General features: G+C 44.1%; 2 protein-coding genes across 18 annotated transcripts in view; one reads left to right on the forward strand and one right to left on the reverse strand.

Annotated features, from left to right (window-relative positions):
* Nucleotides 1-3075: 3075 nt before the first annotated feature.
* On the forward strand, nucleotides 3076-4576 carry LOC125008035 (rhodopsin). Its single transcript, XM_047585039.1, has one exon. The coding sequence runs from the start codon at nucleotides 3177-3179 to the stop codon at nucleotides 4236-4238; it is 1062 nt and encodes a 353-aa protein (XP_047440995.1). The 5' UTR covers nucleotides 3076-3176; the 3' UTR covers nucleotides 4239-4576.
* A 2208-nt stretch (nucleotides 4577-6784) lies between these two features.
* LOC124996960 (membrane-associated guanylate kinase, WW and PDZ domain-containing protein 1-like) overlaps nucleotides 6785-20367 on the reverse strand; it is a 90211-nt gene continuing 76628 nt past the window's right edge. For 13 of the 17 annotated variants that reach the window (XM_047570431.1, XM_047570412.1, XM_047570421.1 and 10 more), the window contains 9 exons: nucleotides 18943-19034; nucleotides 17987-18182; nucleotides 17542-17844; nucleotides 14458-14661; nucleotides 13302-13389; nucleotides 13124-13181; nucleotides 11789-11932; nucleotides 11516-11654; nucleotides 6785-10044 (listed from right to left, as the gene is read on the reverse strand). In XM_047570431.1, coding sequence (XP_047426387.1) covers nucleotides 8939-10044; nucleotides 11516-11654; nucleotides 11789-11932; nucleotides 13124-13181; nucleotides 13302-13389; nucleotides 14458-14661; nucleotides 17542-17844; nucleotides 17987-18182; nucleotides 18943-19034 — 2330 coding nt within the window. In that variant the 3' untranslated portion in view covers nucleotides 6785-8938. Of the gene's footprint in view, nucleotides 10045-10839; nucleotides 10932-11515; nucleotides 11655-11788; nucleotides 11933-13123; nucleotides 13182-13301; nucleotides 13390-14457; nucleotides 14662-17541; nucleotides 17845-17986; nucleotides 18183-18942; nucleotides 19035-20367 lie in introns of all 17 variants that reach the window. The other 4 variants (XM_047570513.1, XM_047570530.1, XM_047570438.1 and 1 more) reach the window with 2 other exon arrangements.

Genomic DNA, 20367 nt, shown 5'->3' on the forward strand with positions numbered 1-20367 from the left:
TTCAGCTTCACGTAGATTATCATTATTATTATTATTATTAATATTATTGATGTTGATGTTGTTTTAGTATGAGTATTCATAAGGGTTCAAGGATATCTATTTTTATTTTATTTATTTTTTGGTTTTAGACCAGGAATTCACTTTTTCCAGCCTACATTATTTTCATGTTATTAGTTCAAATGGAACTGATAAAATGAAATCAATAGTTTGTGACTTGGATGGTTATCTGACCATTCATATATTAATGAAGATAATTTCAAAGTGTTTATTCACATACTCTTGAAATGATTAATTATGTATAACCATTGCAGTTGTATGGGAGTTGGGAGTTGAGTTACTACAGTATATGCAAGAGTTTCCATTATTTACTACTCACATAGGCGATTTCACTTACTCTCCACCAGAGAGCACAGTTTGCTCAGAAAGCTAAAAATTCTTTTATGCTCCATAAACACACTTTTTCTCCGTTTTAACTCACCCCATGCCAGAATAGCACTATCTGGTCAACCTAATACTACTGTCTTTTTGGTGCATTCATATTAGTAAAGGTGAAAATATAGTACTATGCCTTTAACTGTGTGTCAAGACTAATCAACCAAAAATACCACATATGTGAAGAAGTTTTAAGTTGTAAAAGTAAATTTCGTTTTACAGCTCACAGGCTGCAACATAAAGTCAAGAATGGACACCGGAGTTTATAAAAATAATTTTCCCATTGAATTAAAAAAAAGAAAGAAAGAAAAGAAAAGGCAAGTTGTGACTTCTGCAGGCATCTTTAGCATTGCCAGTTGGCATGCAGAAGGTCATAACATGATGGATGTTTTAGTCCATTAAATGTTAATTAATAGTAATGAAAAATTACTGTTACAACTTTCCAAAAGTTCAAAATGTACTGGGTTTCTGGAAACGCTTTCCACAAGGTTTAGAAGCGTGTTTATGGGAATGTTTGACCATTCATCCAGAAGCACATTTGTGAGGTCTGACACTAATGAGGGATTAGAAGGTCTGGCTCACAGTCTTCACCTAATTCGTCCCAAAGGTGTTCTATTCGGTTAAGGTCCAGAACAAACTAACTCATCCATGTCTATATGGACCTTGCTTTGTTCACTGGTGAGCATCATGCTGGAACAGGAAGGGGCCATCCCCAAACTGATCCCACAAAGTTGGGAGCACGGAATTGTCCAAAATCTATCTGTGTGCTGAGGAGTTCCTTTCACTTCAACTAAGGGGCCAAGCCCAGCTCCTGAAAAACAACCCCACACCATAATCCACCCTCCACCAAACTTCACTCTTTGCACAATGCTGTCAGACAAGTAACGTTCTCCTGGCAACGGCCAAACCCAAATTCGTCCATCAGATGGAGGATTGTGATTCATCACTGCAGAGAACGCTCTAGAAGCCAGTGGTGGCGTGCTGCTTTACACCACTGCACCGCTTTGCGTTGCACTTGGTGATATTTGGCTTGGATGCAGCTTCTTGGCTGTACCCATTCCATGAAGCTCTCTGGTGTTCTTGAGATAGTCTGAAGGTCACATGAATTTGGAGATCTGTAGCGATTGACTCTGTAGAAAGTTGGTGGCCTCTGTTTACTATGCACCTCAGCATCCACTGACCCCACTCATTTTATGTGGCCTGTCACTTCGTGGTTAAGTTGCTGTAGTTCCCAGTCGCTTCCAGTTTGTTATAAAACCACCGACAGTCGAATATTTAGTAGCGAGGAAATTTCAAGTGTTGCACAGGTGGCATCCTGTCACAGTACCACACTGGAATTCACTGAGCTCCTGAGAGAGACCCATTCTTTCACAAATGTTTGTAGAAGCCGTCTCCATGTTTATGTCCTAGATTTTATACACTTGTGGTCATAGAAGTGATTGGAACACCTGAATTCAGTTATTTGGATGGGTGAGTGAATACTTCTGGCAATATATCGTATAACATTATCTTTAATAATGCAATTTAAAATGTTACAGTAGAGAAAAATATTGTTTAGAGCTGATGATACTGGGTTCACTGAGTATTTAAAGGGAATACAACCACATACAAATGCTAAATAATTCAACCTTATTATGGTATAACTAGTCTACCTATTCATCATGAACAAAATTTTGAAAAGAAATAAGTATAAAGTATCACATGTGAGGACTGTAGTATCCTACTGCGTGAGAATGACCCTCTGCGACATTAAATCCATTACAGGCTTGTGAGAGGAACACGTCCATAAGCCCCAAATCTCTTTAATACAACACCCATTAGGAAAGTGCTGAGCTCTTTACCAACAGCTAAGATGCTCCACCACTCAGCAACACCGCTGCCTCTGCTCTACATACAGTATAGTATACAAAATACTCAGTACACATTAATATATATGAGACCAGAATGTATTTTAAGAAATGTTCAAGGCTTTCTTCTGCTGCTCACATGAGCAGGACACGATACCTGCTTTTACTAACACATAAGACAGCGGTTATTATAGTCCTCCATATGAAGTACCAAGTCCTTTGCAGATTTTTCACAAAATGTTCTGGATTCAGAATAATTCAAATGACTTAAATCTATTTTCAGACTAGGGTATAGAGGTCTTCCAGCAAAAAGGGAAGGACACATTGAACGTGTGATCTAGATCTGTCACATAGGAAAGATGTATGTGCAGTGAAATGTACATATGAGCAAATTGGTTGTCACAGTCCTCATGCACTTGTATGTTTTTTACCATAATTTTTCTGGATGAAATGTACAGGGAAAAGAGAAGACATCTGGACTGTTCACAGAAACTGTCACTCTCAGTGGAAGCTTTTAAATTGATCTGAAAAAGAGAGAGGACTGGTTCTATAATTTCACAGCTGAGGTTGCTTTTTAAATACTACATTTTATTATTATTTTTTATTTTATGTTTAAATTAAGCAGTTATTGAATAACTCATTGATAGGCACGGGCAGGTGTCACCTTAATATCTTGATGAGTGGTCAGTTATGTTTGCAGTGGTGGCTGGATTAGATATTAACTGTGGCCTAAATCAGTTTGTGCTGACAGATTTGGAAAGTGATAATCCAAGGTGTGCCTTTAAAAGCCAGACTGTGCCACCTGAGTCCATTTGTAGCAAGGTCCCTTTCCATCACTCTTCCAAACAGCCAGAAGAAACACCACTGAAGGGCTGATCGCAACCGCCAGCTGCAACCATGAACGGCACAGAGGGACCCTATTTCTATATCCCTATGGTTAACACCACCGGCATTGTCCGGAGTCCTTATGAATATCCTCAGTACTACCTTGTCAACCCAGCAGCCTATGCTGCTCTGGGTGCCTACATGTTCCTGCTCATCCTCCTCGGCTTCCCTATCAACTTCCTCACTCTCTACGTTACCATCGAACACAAGAAGCTGCGAACCCCTCTAAACTACATCCTGCTGAATCTTGCTGTGGCTAACCTCTTCATGGTGTTCGGAGGATTCACCACAACGATGTACACCTCCATGCACGGCTACTTCGTCCTCGGACGCCTTGGCTGCAATCTGGAAGGATTCTTTGCTACCCTTGGTGGTGAAATCGGCCTCTGGTCTCTGGTTGTTCTGGCTATTGAAAGGTGGATGGTCGTCTGCAAGCCCATTAGCAACTTCCGCTTCGGTGAGAATCACGCTATTATGGGATTGGCCTTCACCTGGGTGATGGCTAGTGCTTGCGCCGTTCCTCCTCTTGTTGGCTGGTCCCGTTACATCCCCGAGGGCATGCAGTGCTCATGTGGAATCGACTACTACACACGCGCAGAAGGCTTCAACAACGAGTCCTTTGTCATCTACATGTTCGTCTGCCACTTCCTCATTCCACTGGTTGTGGTGTTTTTCTGCTACGGCCGTCTGCTCTGTGCAGTCAAGGAGGCTGCTGCTGCCCAGCAGGAGTCTGAAACCACCCAGAGGGCTGAGAGGGAAGTCTCCCGCATGGTCGTAATCATGGTAGTCGCCTTCCTGATATGTTGGTGTCCCTATGCCGGTGTGGCCTGGTACATCTTCACACATCAGGGATCTGAATTTGGACCACTCTTCATGACCTTCCCAGCCTTCTTTGCCAAGAGTTCCTCCATCTACAACCCAATGATCTACATCTGCATGAACAAGCAGTTCCGCCACTGCATGATCACCACCTTGTGCTGCGGGAAGAATCCCTTTGAAGAAGAGGAGGGAGCCTCCACCACCTCCAAGACCGAGGCCTCCTCTGTGTCCTCCAGCTCTGTGTCTCCGGCATAAAAGGGGCGTCCAGCAAATGCTCCATGATCCATCCTCCGAGAAGAAGACTTCTGCTCCCCCAGGGAAACGACTGAAGGCTAATGTCTACAGAAATAACTTCCTTTTTGTATTTTTACAAACGAGTTGATTCAACCTAAAGACAGTTGCAGGAAAGGTCAGCCCATTACAGAGTTGTTCCTGTATGTACAGAATATCCAACTTAAATTTTTTTTTTTCCTGAGAAGAAAGGGGAAAAAGGTTAATCTTTCACAGTTGTATCCTACATGATACTGGCTTATTTTTGAATGTAGAGGCATGTAATCAAGGCAACGTAAAATAAAACGCACTTTGCAAATGAATCATCCTGTTTATGTTTTAATTGCGATCTGGGTGGCAAAGTTCATATGACTGTAGTATATTTAATCAAATGAATAAACGTGAATGACCTATTCAGAATGCATTCATGTCTTGAGTCCATCTCTATTTTAGAGCTATTATTGCAGTGACTGCTGCTCTTCTGCTTTGTGTTACAAAGAACAGAACAAGAGTAGTTGTTTTCGTTTCTTTTGGAGTGGTATCTGCATTACCGTAATACTCTAATGCCATTTCAGTCACAGGTCACCTTGCTTGGACTTAGAACTTGACCTAGTAAAGGGATTATGACATTATTAATCAGGGATAGATATACACATGACACAACACCCAAGTTTATCTGATGATGAATATTAATCACATGAATCAGAACAGAGATTTACTGGATTAAACAAATCGGTATTACCAAGAGACATGATGCGAAGGTTATGGACAGAGAGCTTAAACTAAAATCAGTGTCAAAAGAAGATGCAAGAACTCGATAACCATTTAGCATCGATAAGCAGCAAGGTTGCTCCTTGTGTGGGAACTATAAACAGATATTATAGAATATGTCTTGACAAAACAAGTTCTGACAAATACAGTACGCTTCTGAAGAGCTACATTATACTTTGACGGGAATGATCAGCATTTTTAAAACATCTCATAAAGTCTGAATAAAGAAATTTGAGGATCAGGTAAAAAGAATAAAGGAATTCTTTTATATTACGTCCAGTATCACTTTACAGTGATTACAGCAGCATAACAAAAGACAATGCTGCAGATGTTGATGTTACTGTGAAACAATTTGTGCTCCTTTCAAGCTTGTTGCAAATTTATGCGAATGCAGAATTCTTTGAAGACTTTGAATGACACTACAGTCGAGCAATGAACAACAGAAACTGAAGTGATTCCGCCTCAGTTCTTGATTGTGCGGCACGCTAGACTGATAAAACACCCCCGATGGAGAACGACCTTCATGTGTAGCCATAGCAACCATAACACCAGCGGATCTTTTGTGGAATATAGATACGGTATGCTCACAGAGCAGTCTGAAGCCAGTCTCCAGCTGAGAGATTAAGCGAAGAAACAATCACTCTCTGTTTTATTTTAGCGTTAAAAGCTTCTCTTTCTGTAGTTGTGTTCACGCAGACACCATTTACCTTTTTGTAAACAAGTACAGTTCAAACAAATCTAATAAAAAATATGTGATACAGTCAGATACATTTATGCACAATGCTTGGACACTTGGACAATTTATTTTGGCTGTTCCCTAAAACATACTGAAGCTACAGCTATATAAAGAGTGTGGGCTTAAAGTGTGTCACGCTGCCAAAAAAATAGAGGGCTCTGTGTGTAAAAGTGGTTGTGATGCCTGCACCTTTCCTCCATTTTGGATGGGAACCCATGAGATTAAGGCTGAGAGACTATAGATTATTATAGACTATATACTACTATATATTCATTATACATTCAGGCATAACATTATGACCACCTTCCTAATATTGTGTAGTTCTCCCTTGTGCTACAGATACTTGATGAGGATGAGGTCTAGTAAATGTGGAGGCCAGATCCACACCTTGTGCTGTTTATCATGTTTTTTTTCAATTGTTTCTCAAACATTTTTGTTCATGTGCCTGTGTCAGGCTGCATCCTGCCGGGGATGGCTGCTGCCCATCAAGAAGTGTCATTCCTGTGGTTTGGGGATGTCTGGTCTGGTCTGGGTGGGTGGTACAGGTCTAAGCAACGTCCACACTAATGCCAGGTCCAAACGTTTTCCCGGCAGAGCACATTGTCACATGATGCTGAATGTTATCCTATCAGTGGTTTTAATGATGTGGCTAATCAGCGTATTACTGTACTATAATAACAACAATAAATGGATTCCTCTTTTACTACAGGTAAATGAGAGATATTACACCGAGAATATTAAATGGAGCGTATGAGTAGTGCTTTTAAGACTCGGCATTCTAGTTGACGACACGCACTTATGACAAGTAATTCTTCTGATCTTAATTCTGCTGTAACATTTGAGAGTTTCTGAACCAGTGTACAGTCACTGTTAGATATAATCTTTCCACCCGTCTCCAGTCTCTAAAGCTGCATATTAAATCACAGCGTGACCACAACTGACACCACCAGAGATTTGATCAAAAGCAGCGAGCAAACTCAAAGGCCTCTCCTGAGACACGCAGCTATGTAGAAATATAAAATCCTTTTGAATTTGTATGGAAAACTTTATTTGATAATAAAAATAGCATTCACAGACTTCTTTTGATAGCTACATATACATTGTAATCCATCTCAAGGAAAGAAGCTGGATAAGTCCACATCTACTTGTACTTTGACTAATGTTATGTATAGCTTCATGGATCAAATAAAGCTATGAACAATGTAGTATTTATATATGCATAGTTATATAAAAAAGATTGGCCCATATACATGTACTGCTTTTATCAACACAGAGACAGCATTATGTCTGGAGCACATAGCAAGAAATAATGCTTGAAGAACACAGACTGCATACAAGTGCTTTATAATACAAAGGCAGGCTAACCATCGAGAGAGACTCAAACCATCAAACAGTTTTTTGATTGACCAAATACAGTCTTTCATTTTAAAATGTCTTTACATACCTGATCCAGAGTAAATCAACATATTTCCCAGAAATCATCAGGTCCATTTCAGAGATATAAACACAATATCACATTCCTCACTGCTGAGGTTTTTCATAAATTTCTCTTTTGTACAAGAAAAAGGCAACATTTTATTCCTCGACAGGTTCCTAGTAGTTACATTGGAAAATTTCTTTACAGGTGATGGCCAACAGGTTAACTTCTTACATGTGACTCCTTTTTTTTAATTCTTTTTTTTTCTTGTTGTTGTTGAATACAGTACCATGGCGACAACAGTGATCAAACAATGCATTTTTTTTTGTGGTTTATCCAATATATATTTTAGTTCTTAAACGAAACATAAAACAGAGAATACACACAAAACACATTAAAAAAGCAGCAGTCAGACTCCAGTGGCGTGACAGCATGGCTCAGCATGGCAGATTAGTTGTCTCCTGTACCGGGACTCTCCGTATGTTACCAACACAACAAACCACATCAGCTCTTTGTTTCAGGACCCAGCAGGTGGTCGGTGCACAAATGTGGGCATAATAATAAACGTGAGGACAGGGGTAACAATTACTGTGGGATTACAGTGCATGTTCCTTATCGATTATTCTCATTCAGACCTATCAGATAAAGTGGTTACACTACATTTTAGTTTACACATGCATCTTGCACAGGGATAATTTACATATTTATTTGCTTCTTCTTCTTCTTTTTTTTCTTTTTTTTTGGCCTATTTGAAAAATCATACTTTATGGCAGCTTCAGCTGGAATTGTGGCATAATGTAGACTCATCTCAAGTACTGAATTTAAAATTTGGATGCGCAACAGTTTTGCTGTAGCTGTAAGTAAGTCAAGCTCTTTTCCCACTGCATCAATACACACAGAGGAGCAAAGGGGTTAGTCTGTAATCCTACTCCAGGAGGAAACTAAAAATAGCTTTGCCAATTTTATTTTTTTTTAATTTTTTTTCCTCGTCACTTGTCTGATTTCTGGTTGCATTCGGGAAAAGGACGGCCAGCTGCCGCGCGTTTCAGGGATGCAACGCGTGTACGGGTTCAGCATGCGTTCCCAGGTACAGTTTACACTTCTACCTTGGTCCTTATTGGAGCTTTTCCAAGATATGTGCCAAATTAAAAAAAAAATAAATAGTAAGCAAATGCAGAAAGGTCATATATTATTTTCATAATTACAACTCTGTCAGTTTTACCATCAGATCACAAATTTAGATTTTTGCCCAAAATCCAACGTGACTTTCACAGTTCTTGTGAACCATCAGTGTCTTGTGCTATAGTTTGTCCAGTAAAGCAATTCAGGAATGATAAAGACATTTAAAATCAAGTTGAAAACAAGCTTAGTAGTTCGAAGTTACCACGACTGGAAGCATGTTTCATACCTCTGAGGGAACAAATATGTAGAGTCAGCAATGCCTACAAAAAGCAATATCACTGATTTCATATGCAGGCACATACAATACCTTTACTATAGTACAACTACCTCTGTTATGTTCAAAATAACTAGAACAATGACAAAACAACCAGTATGAACTGATAGAAGGATTGTACTCCTGCTGTTTTATGAATCTCTGGATGGGATCACAAGTTTGTAAGTCAATCAAACCAATCAATCAATAAACCAGTCGACCAAATAAAGCACAAGAGTTAGTATCCTCAGAAGTCCAATTCCAGTGTATGGTACATAGTTTGCACAGATAGAGGAGAGTGTGGCGAGGGGGATCTCTACTCTGCTCTAGATGCTGAGGTCTTTGGGGCTTTCTTTGTACACCCTTCTCTTGGGCTCAGGAAGCTGGTTTGGGCTGCGGCCTACTGCGTTATTGTTATGACCTGTGTGGTTGTAGGCAGCGTTGTTGTGTGCAGCGTTGTTCTTCATCATGCTGTAGTAGTCCTTCAGTCTTGGTGCTGCTGCATAGTTCAGCTCGTCCCGGCTGTAGTTGCTGTCAGGGGAAGAGTCTCGCTCCACGCGGTGTCGTCTCTCCGTTGTCCCATTCATCCGATATCTCCCCTCCATCCTCTCTGAGGAAGAGTCTCTCAAAAGATTGCCGTTCTTCATGGCTCTTTCGTATGTACGGCCTCTGGAAAGAGATGAGGAATCCCCGTTGTTGTTGGTGCGCTCGGGGGTTGAGGCCTCCCTGACTCGCCCAGACATCTGTGAGTCCTTGAGGAGCCTCCGCTCATAGAACTTCCGCTCAGGGGTGACTGCGAGGAACCCTCCATCATCATACTCCCTCTCAGGCGTGCGGTCACGATGCGTCCGCTCGGCCCTGCGGTCCATCGACTTGGCCCGTCGACGGTCAGGAGATGAGGCGCGCTTTTGTGTTGGTGAGCGGTCCAGGGAGCCCCGACGCTGCAGACGAAACGTTCCCTCCGAGGTGGAACTGCTGCTTGACATGGCTTGCTCTTTCAGTTTGTCGGCAGCTGCAGCCTTCTTCCCCGAGCTGTCCTTCCTCAGAGTCTTTAGGAGTTTAGAGATGCCACTCTCCGACTCAGACTTTTTGACTTTGCGTCCTCGGCCCTTCTTGTTGCCATTGCTACCGCTGTTACCGTTGTCAGGAGACTGCTGTCCGGGGGTACTTTGACTGTGACTGTTATTCCAGGTGTGATGATGATGGGGGTTAAATTGCCGACCTTGGTAGTGCATCTGATCTGACTCAGCCCTGTCCCTGTTCCTGTCCATGTCTCGGCCACGCGCAGCCTCCTCCTGGCGTGATGGTTTGTGAAGGTCTGGTGGATAACTGGACTCCAATGAGGTGTGATATCGGCTGTTGAGTGGCAACGTTCTCACTTCCGGAGAGTTTTGTGCCCCGGGTGTGGAAGGGTGCCCGTCACTGCCGCCGTCTGCAGGAAAGGAGAAAGGAGGAAATAAGTGTTGACTGGGAATACCTGTGAGAGGGATTGGTTTGAGGAATACTTTCACACCAAAAACGTGCCATAACTGCGTTCAGCAGACATTACTTTCCTTGCTGGTTCATGTGAACTCTTGCATTAACATAACACACGGTCAATGCAGAAATTTATGGATCATGCACACACATACCCTTTCATATGCTGTACAGTATATATCCGCAGAAACAATACTGTTTCATACACACACACACACACACATAAATTGCATTGAAGTGACAAATCACTTCAATATGTTTTCTTTACAGGGCTGCGGGTTAAAACACAAGGTGATGTCAGCGACGACAGCAGGTGCAACACATCAGCAAGTGTAGGGCATGGGTTATCAATGACACAGCAGGCACCTATTCAAAACGAAATGGCGAACAACTCAATGTGCATCAATTGGAAGAATAAACAAAAAGAAATCACAAAAAACTGTGTTTGGCTGAATGTCTGCCAAATTAGGGGTAAGTTGCTATAGCAGCCGCATATGATGAGCATTACATTAGTCCCATTAACAATAAATATCTGGTCTGGGCAGACAGGAGAGGGTTCATACAGAAGTTTAATTCAGGCATGATGGGACATAAAGCGTACACCATGTAAAAACTTCCACACGCAAAAAAAAAAAAAAACACACACAACGTGGGATGCAGGTTGGGATGAGCCGGAAGGAAAGGTGGATAAAACTCATAGGGCAAAAGATGACAGGGTTGAGTGGATTGGGACAGACTTTTGGCTACAAACCGTTGTCTGATTTTGGCCCATTAGGTAGAAACAGGGCTCTCCCATCTTGTCATTCCTCATTGTACCAACAGCGAGATGAGGAGCCATCATCGCTGGAGAGAGGAGGAAGAGCCCAGCAACGCGAGAGAGAAAGGAGGAGGAGTGGAGAGGAGAGAACAAATAAAACAGACAAGAGGCTGTTTTACAGAGCATCTTAATAGAGAGAAGAAGGGGTTTTGTCGTGAAAGACAAGAAAATATTACACTTTGCACAACATCCAAAAACAACCTGAGAGAGGAAAATATGAAGATTAAACCCCGGATAAACCAGTACATAGTGCTGAGAACAACAACATGACTCAAGCTGCGAGAGGAATAATCCATCAGCAGAGCACCCAGCTCCTGGGAGGAAGTATTACTTCAGCTACGGAGCATCTGTGCTACACATCATATATTGTTTTAATCACTTAACAAGCTTTTGTGCCAAGCGTTCATTCATCCATCAGTAATATTCGACAGCTTGATCTCGTGCAAAGACCACGACAGGTTGTTTCAGCATTTACCAGAAACAGTGATAACATTTGTGTAAATCTATTTTAGAAAGAAGAAACTTTATTCTAGTCTGGCATGTCCAGCGGGAACACTACTAAGGTCTCAGTTCAAAAACAAGGGTCAAACTGTGCGGCGTGTTCACCTACCATATTCAGGTACAGATCCGTCTCCCCGTTTGAGGACGAGCCGAGCCCTCCGGCCGCCGTTCTTGATCAGTTCTATGGCACGTGAATGCTTCATGTTCTTTGTGCTCTCACCGTTAATTTCCAGGATCTCATCTCCCACCTAAAACAGAGAGGCCGTGTTACTGTGACAGCTGGCTACTGATTGGGTTTCATCAACAGCATTCAAAAATGATATTTAACCTGCCAACATGAAGAGGTAAGAATCAGGCGGGAAAATAAATAAATAAATCGTACCCTCATCTTCCCATTTCTGACAGCTGCCCCATCCTCCGCCAGCCTCAACACATATAGGTCCATGTTGTACTCTCGTCCTCCTCTCAAGCTGAAACCAAAGCCCTTACTGTCCCGCTCCAGGTCCACAGAGTAGAACTCAGCATCCTACGAGAGGGAAAGGAAAAAGACGCAGAAGAAGAGTGACTAATCCATAGTGCACAGTGGGAGTCTAAAGGTGAAGCCAAACTTCAGGGCTAATCAAGTCGTGTCACACAAAACTCACAAAATGTCAATGGCAGTACAACACCCTGGAATGCATGAATAATTAATGTCGCATGTGCTTGTGAGCAGGGTACAGATCACTAAGCAAGGACGCCTCAAGGGCTGCACCCAAAACTCACCACGCTCACAAACGTCCGCCCCCCCCAAGCAGAAGCACCGTCTCCCCCGGAAATAAAATAAAAACAGGTCCACGCTTTATTTGTAATCACACTACAGCATCCAACAATTTGAATGTCAGGTTTAAGATACATCATTAAAAAAAAAAAAAAAGATCAATCTAAGAGAAGAAACTAAATTTTGTACAAACAACCACTTTTCAAGATAACATAAAATAGGTGGAAATCGGTTGATTTGCGGAACAGGTGAGACAGGAATAACAACAAGCCTTTGAGTTCCTGAACGAGCCGCCATTTACAACCAGCATGTGGGCACACGTCACAGAAAAACCTCATTTCATTCTATAACTCAAATAAAACACCAAATAAGTACACAGTGAGCTCTGGCAACAAAGAAGTGGCGACGGCCACTGCGGGCAAGTGTTTGAACCACGTCTTCTCACAAGTGGCCGATTGAGACGCTCGCGCTGACACTTCAACATCAGCATCGTTCAAGCATTTGCGAGAAGAACTATTTAATAAGACGACAAGTCTCAGCAGCGGTATAAGGACTGGTGAGCGTCGTTGTCGCAGGCCCCCTCAGCCATGCCTTCTATTCAAAGCTTCCCGTGTGTAGAGGATAAGGACAATCAAGCCCATGCACCACTCACAGACACTTGCGTGGCTACTGCAAGGTCACGGTCGCGGGCGCAGAGGGGAATAAAAAACTAGCAATCAGGATGTAAGATATATGGGTTGGTCTCGTTTCTTGAAATATAATTTCGATACAAACAGGAAGTATTTTTTGGCTCTGCATATTTAATCGACACAAAGGAAGTTGTTTCTTATATTTGCTTGAAAATTAAAAGCAAAGAAAACTGATCAGACCATTGGTATTATTGACTGATCGACAGTGAACTAAGAACTGGCATAAATCTGAAGTGGCTGTGAACTGTTGAGTGAAAACATCGATTCATACCTGTGTCTGAGATTGTATAGGCGGAGGAGGGGGTGCTCCTTTTGACTTTGAATTATTCCTTTAAAATAAGAGAAACAGAAGAATACACATTGTGAATATGCCTTGTGGTGTATGACAGAATATGCTCTGGAAAGACAGCTGGGTTTAAAAACGACGAAGATGTTGTGGTATCACGTACCGGGGCTCCGTGGACTGCTGAGGTGTGTGTGTAGTGGTGATGGTAGCTATCTTCTCCGCATTGGTCAGCAGAGAAGCATTGGAAGATTCTGAATAGACACAATTAAAGCATTGCAAAGGGAATGAATGGAAAATGCATTCGCCTGTAGCTGTAGTTTTCAAAAGGCACTCTGAAGAACAAAATGTTAGTCCGGAAGAGTCCCCTGGACCGCCTGCTCAACCTGACGCTAACTGCCTGTGATGTTGTCATTTGCCATTTACTCATGGACAACACTGGCCCCGCTGCACAGTAAGAGAAAAATCACTTGGTTATTCCACCAAAGGAAAAAAAACAAAACAACAACTGTCTTTTCTTGCTTCTCCTTAATTGTTTTCACCAGCCGGAGCGCAGCAGCACGTTTTAGTCTCTAATGACACTGGCAGGAGCGCGACTGTGTCTTTAGCAAGAACGTCGCCGCGGTTCATCCGTCTCAGGCTCCTTCCTCACTCTTCCCTCATTACTCCCAAGAAATATGACTTCCTCGCGTCCACCTCTCTGCCTCTGAGGTGACCAGCTCGCCGAAGTCACACCTTCCACTTTGTAAACTTTGCATCGTGCTTCTCCAGGCACAAGAACTGTGAGTGGACGAACATGTGTGTGCGTGGGAGTTTCTTCCCACTGCTCACGCCTCCAGCCGCAATTAAACATTATTTTACGTCTCTATAGAGGTTTATGTTGCTAATCTCCGCTCCGCGTCTTTTTTTTGACACATTTTTCCCCAAATACGTGGAGGTTTAGGTCACAAACTACGCTGAGATGCTTTAATTTATTTATTTCTCCTGGGCTAAACTGAAGCGATTAATGCCACAGAAAGCACGTAATTAATGCGAGCAGCGTTTTTAATCCCTTCAATCTGACAACAAATCCAGCAAGAAAAATAAACAAAAAAAATGAAGCGGAGAAAGTGACGGGTGCTCTGACACATCTGCTTCCGAGGGCAACTCCACCGTACTCCTACTCTGACTCACTTTCTGAGACAAGGGCTCACACCCTGATGAAAAGTGCTCCTGCCTGCGAAAAGCATCAGTGCCCTATTGCTTCCCACCACATGCATGAATAAGTCACATCATGCTGCATTATGAAACAGCCATGTGAGGCTGGAGGCCAAGAGTCTTACCATCACCCGGGATGATCCTGAGCGAGACCGTGTTCCCGGCTTCCTTGATCAGGTTGACGATGTCTGAGTGCGACTTGTTGGTGATGGAGCAGCAGTTAACCGCCAGTATCCGGTCCCCGACTTTCAGCTTCCCGCAGCGGTCCGCCGGGCTGCCCTCTATGATGCGTCCTATTTTGTGGGGCATGGCCACACAAGCATTTCCGGCTTTCGCGTTAACATACATGTTTGATTGCGTGCGTGTTTTGTGTGTTAGAAACAGCGCGTGGGGGGCGGTGATTTGTTTGATGGTGTTGATTGGTTGTATTCATTCGCATTTTGGGAAGAAGGGGGAAGAGAACATGGAGAGAAAAGAAAGAAAGAAGAAGAAAGGTTAATCATCCAAATCACACCGTCCCAATTTCCAATTCCCCGATAGAAAGACAATAAATTGTGTTAATGTTGGACATGCTAACAAAAAAAAAAAAAAAAGAATTAAAAGGCAGAGGGATCCTCAGAAAGTGACAGGTATTCTGAGGTGAGCTGTGCACTGGTCAATGCAAACACTGCAAGAAATACAAGCTGCACCCGAGTGACAGCGTTCAATACACCGCATCTTGACGCTCAGCCTGCCTCCATCTCTCATTTTATCTCTCCCTGCACCCACCTCATGTTTATCTGGTATTTTTTGTGTAGCGACCAAAATTTATTGCATCACCTTAGTTTGCAGTTACCCCGTCCTCTGTCTTGATTGAAAAATGTACTTGTGTCCTGTCACTCACTATCTAAATAATGAGATGTAGGACATTACAGGGTGTGGCGAGGATTTAATACCCAATCTGCTAAGCACAACACCAACCCCAGGTCACGGCAAGAGGGAATGAGGAGGGGGGGGGATGGGCCCTACTGGTCTGTAGCAAAACGGTTTTAGTATCCCTGCTGCACGGGAGATTGAATCAGCTGAAAGTGCTTTGTTTGTCCCAAGACTGTAAAGAACGGACGAGCGCTCACAGCAATGTCACGGCAGTTATTTATTTGTAATTCACATCCCTCTGTCAGATTTCAGTCTAAGTCCCACGTGGTTGGAATCCATTATGAGAGTGAGCGCAGGATGCCACAACAATGATCCTAGATCAGCGCACGAAGCGGCACTTCATCTCGCGCTCCCAAAAGGAATAGTGACGGAGCAGGGGAGCGGAGCAAAGGGACGCTGCAGCAAACACGGGAACCTTAGAAAAACAGAAGACGCGTAGACGAGGCTGGTGACTGGCACTGTCACACCTGTCATTATGAGCAACGCATTCATTCTTGCATTGCATTTTACCACGCGGTTAACCCGTGAGATCAATGAAATTTTCCCTGGGCAGTCAGTGTGGCTATCATTCATTCTTGTGCTCCACCTATGGCGCGCCACAGTACATCATCATAATGGCCAACTGCACATGGGACCTTGGTGTGACATTCGTGTTGGAAATTCATCACTCTGAGGTTAAAACCAAATTTGTCCAAGGACGACGTCCGCAATTTGTCATCACTGCCTGAGCGACTTTAATACATGCAATTCGGCTGTTTTGCTGTGACACGTAAACGGTGTGGACAGCTATGGACTGTGCCGAGGAGACTTCAATTACACGTGGAATGAATTGTTGGGGGCCACTTGTGAGACGCGAATCTGTGGTGATGGTGCTCGTGATGAACAGGCGTCCAGTCTGGTCCTGGGGGAGTGAAGAGTTTCTTTATGCTTAAACTCATAATGGTGGAGCCGTGACCTGAGCCAGGGACGGCACTCCCCTGCTATTCATAAGTCGAGAAAACCCAATGAGGAGTAAGTGCTGAAATATGGCCGTTCCGCCAGGAAACGACATCAATCATTTCACTCTGTGGTGCTTTCATGCTTTCTGTGAAAGTGTGAACGTATGCGTTCGAGACGCTGCCTTGTTGAAGCCTTGTGGATATGAGCGGATGTGGATTGTGAGGTTTTCATGAGTAGGGTTTCATGATTGTATAAATAAAGAGTGAGGATGTGCTTTTAAGGTATTATTATTATTAAGGGGCAGACAAACAGGAGGGGACTAACACTAGCAATATGGTAATAATAGTCCATGTAATGTTGAAATTGAGTTGAAGTTGTAGCGACGATAGCGGAAAACACCTTTGGCCAGGCAAAGTGGGCGCGAACCAAACTGACATGGATCGAGGCAAATGGGAATGGAGTTGCTTGACACATGATGCAAACTCAGAGTTCCTGCCAACAACTTTGCTTCCTTCCCCTGCCGCTAAAATTCCCATGCTAACAGCAGCCTTTGATCGTCAGGTGAAATCGGATTGAAATATCCGACCAGGTCCAACCATAAGCAACAATGTTTCTGTGTTCTACGTCTTTCACTAAATGAGATTTGGGATAAGAAACATACAAGAGGATTAACCAGGCCACCAGAGCCTGAACTGTGCACTAGCAACCAATAGTCAGCTACAAAGTGATGGCTCGTGAGTGAACTGCTTTATATGTGAATGGGGCTTTTAATGATGGCAAAATGTATTATTTTTGCAAACTCCTCTATTTAATGTTGTGTTTTTGTGTAAGAGATATACTAGTGTGATATAGTAATACATGATCCCATTTTTTAGCTGCCATCTTTGTGAAACGAAGGGTGCACCTTTGAGGTCTAAAACTGTCTTGATTTTTTCTTGGTGATTTTTACTCCGGAGTAACTGTCAAACAGGTGAATAGTTCAGTTTTGTTCTCCGTGACAGCGCTGTTGTCAGTGCCGAGCAGTGACCTTTGAGAAATGTTGCACTGAGACCAAAACATTGCTCTGTTTTGAAGTCATTTGTGCATGCTGCTCACAGCCAGAGAGTAAATTAATCACAGAGAAAGATAATGATGATCTCTTCAAACACCATTTCCACACAACATGCACTAATTCAAATTACAAATGCCCACACCATCAAACTGTTGAGTCAGATTAGAGTCTAAATCGAACCCTGTTATTCTTCACAGTCAGATAGAGGCGTCCGATGGTAAACAAAATAAATTCTCAAGTCAAACTCAATTGAAGTTCCTGTCAATCTCCACTAGCTCCGTCTCTCATCCCCAGCCTCGCTTACCGAATGTGGTGCCGGCGTCTGGCCGGGAAACGGACGACACGATGACGAAACCGAACCCCTCGTTCTCCCCCCGCTGGATCTCCACGTCGTACGGCTGCAGGGAGGCGGGCACCACCGCGCTTCCACTGCCGCCTCCGCCGCCGCTGCCTATGCCGCTGGTGGACCCGCTGCCCGAGCTCACCGTGTTGAGCGAGTTCTGGCTCCCCTGGGGGGTTCGCTTGCCCTCCGTCAGACTGGGCGCCTGGGTGCTGCTGTGGTGGGACGAGGCCGGCGATGGGGGGACGTCGCCTTCGCCTTTCGACACTGCGGGAGGGAGACGGCAGAGTGATGACACAGGTCTGACAAAGCCTTCAACTAGAACAGAAGAGCGGGCAGCGTGCGGCGCGTTTCCTCAACATGCGTGACACATTTACCAACACGGAGCTTCGCGTAAAACTCTCATCACCTCCGTATCCGGGGGTCTTGCGTCTGACAGTTAGGTTGACATGGCCCTGTTTGGCGGCCTGCTGCATCAGCTGCACCACCAGCTGGTGAGACTTGCCCACCACTGCTGTGCCGTCCACACAGATGAGCTCATCACCCGACCGCAGGCGCCCGTCCTCATCCGCTGCCCCGTACTTCACTATGTGTCCTATGTAGATCTGGAAGAGGAAGACACGGCGTACACTGATGAGATGACGGCGCAGTTTATTTCATTACCTTGTGTGTAACTACATGGATACTGTAAAATGATGTGACGCTAATTATCAGTAAATAAAACAGCGCAGTGACTCAGTGTGACTTATCTTCTCCTGATTTTAAACTGATCTCTCTGAATCTACTGTCGCATCACTTCACGGTATGTGTGGCTGATGTAGGAGAAACTGAGCAGGCTAATGCAGCCTACTGGGGCCGCGGAGCATCATGTGCGCTTTAGGCACTGTGTGGGAGTGTACACACAGCTCTGACAGAAACAAGCTCGCAAAATACAGCTCAGCTTCTCTGGCACAAACAACAAGCACAAACTCCTGTGGGGTAGACCTGAAGTCCGCTGCCATTTTATTTCCCTCTATTCCTCAATATCGGCCTTCCACTCCTCCTCTTGCTCCCAAATACATGGCGCACAACCAGAAGGATCGGCGGATAAGGCCTTTGCTTCTCTTAACAAGCTGTCTGTATGATTCTCCGGAGAGCAGCAGCTCCAGTTGGAGAGAGAAAGAGATGTGTTTGGACTTTCTGTGACTCTAGTTTTAAGGCAGATTGAAAGGAGGATAAAGGCAGATGAAGCTAATGAAGCAAAGAACCTCTTCTGGGACAAAGCATTCAGAAATGAGGCTGAGCGCGCATGTACTCTTTAGTCTTTTAATTCACGAGCCACTACAATAAACCATTGATGAGATTAAAAGGTGAGGGGATACTTACAGGCTCCCCAGGCTCATTTCCTCCCAAGATGCGAAAGCCAAAGCCCGTATCCTTCCGCCAGAGGAAAATGTCCTGCTCCTGGCAATCTGGCACTGGAAGAGACAAGAGAAGCAGTTAGAGGACTACACATGGAGTCCGAGTGAAATATGTGTCAGCTGATCACCGAGTGCTTGTTGCTCAAAGTCCAGACATGTAGCCACTGATCATTAAGGTGATTTAAAAATAAATAAAGGGCACTGGGTCAACACCTGCTCCTTCCCTCGCCTCAGTCACATCCCGATCACTGTCATTTACAAACAAATCTTTCTTTCGTTCTTTTTTTTCTATGTTCTGTATCTCTTCTGCGTTCCACTAAAGACGCACCACCTCGCACATTTGCATCCTGCCACGAACCGAGCAGACTGTGGAGGAGGACACAGGCAATTTGGTGTCAGCCTGTTCAACCCACGGGTCCAGTACGCGCAGGAGGCACAGGCCATTTCTCTCTGCGCCGCCTTCTGCCCACACGGCTGCCAAACAGGGCCCACAGCGAACCCATTAGCTTCAGCCCCCCCCCCCAATTGGTGTGAGTTAGACCTGTAATTAACCCTCCGCTGACCCGTATTTACGCCACATAAACCAACAATCACGGGTACTGCTGTCGCATCAAACGACAGGTGACGTGTAGAAACCCCCCCACCCCAAAGCTCACCTTTCGGTCACACCGTCCTGCCTCTGGTGACGGCGCTCTTCAAGCACGCTCAGCGCGCGCATGAATGCGCCCACTCACAAATTCAAGCGGTGTGCGCTCGCATGTGGCAGCATTCACATGAATATATATGAAAGTACACAGACGGAGAATCTGGGCCTCTTTGTCATTCTTTGTCTCCCTCGCACGCTCTCGTTTCACTGTGTCTCCTCTCCTCCTCCCCCGTTGAATCAAAAAAAAAAGGGGCTGCAGCTCCTTCAGGGGTTATCAAACAGATATACCAATCAGCTGGAGCTTAAAGCCGTCCTCTCCGGGCTCAGTTAATATTTAATCAGCAGCAGTCCTAGATTCTACAGGCAGGCATGATTATTAACCAACACTGCAGAACGCAACAGGGTCAGCACATCTGGCTGGGAACGGTCGTAAATGCTTGTCGACATCACCCCTCTACGATCGCACATAAATAATACTCTATCACAGTGTGACACACACAGAGACACACACCCTCCTCGTGAGTAACACCACTGGTACAAGGGGTCCAAAAGATGTCATTCAGGCGGAGCAGTCGAGTGAAGCCCTCATGTTTGAGGAGAAGTACTTTGACACCCTTACAGTGTTTCCCCATCAATATTATAAGAATAGACCATGGTTTCAAAGAATAATGGAAAGTCTTACAGAGAGGCTGCTGTTGTGGCATTTGTTTTTTTTCTTTTTGGATTTTCATTTATTGACTAAAC

This window comes from Mugil cephalus, chromosome 1, assembly GCF_022458985.1.
Source record: "Mugil cephalus isolate CIBA_MC_2020 chromosome 1, CIBA_Mcephalus_1.1, whole genome shotgun sequence".
Taxonomy (NCBI): domain Eukaryota; kingdom Metazoa; phylum Chordata; class Actinopteri; order Mugiliformes; family Mugilidae; genus Mugil; species Mugil cephalus.

Coding starts and splice junctions, on each gene's coding strand:
- LOC125008035 (XM_047585039.1), top strand. CDS start 3,177: ATGAACGGCACAGAGGGACCCTATTTCTATATCCCTATGGTTAACACC.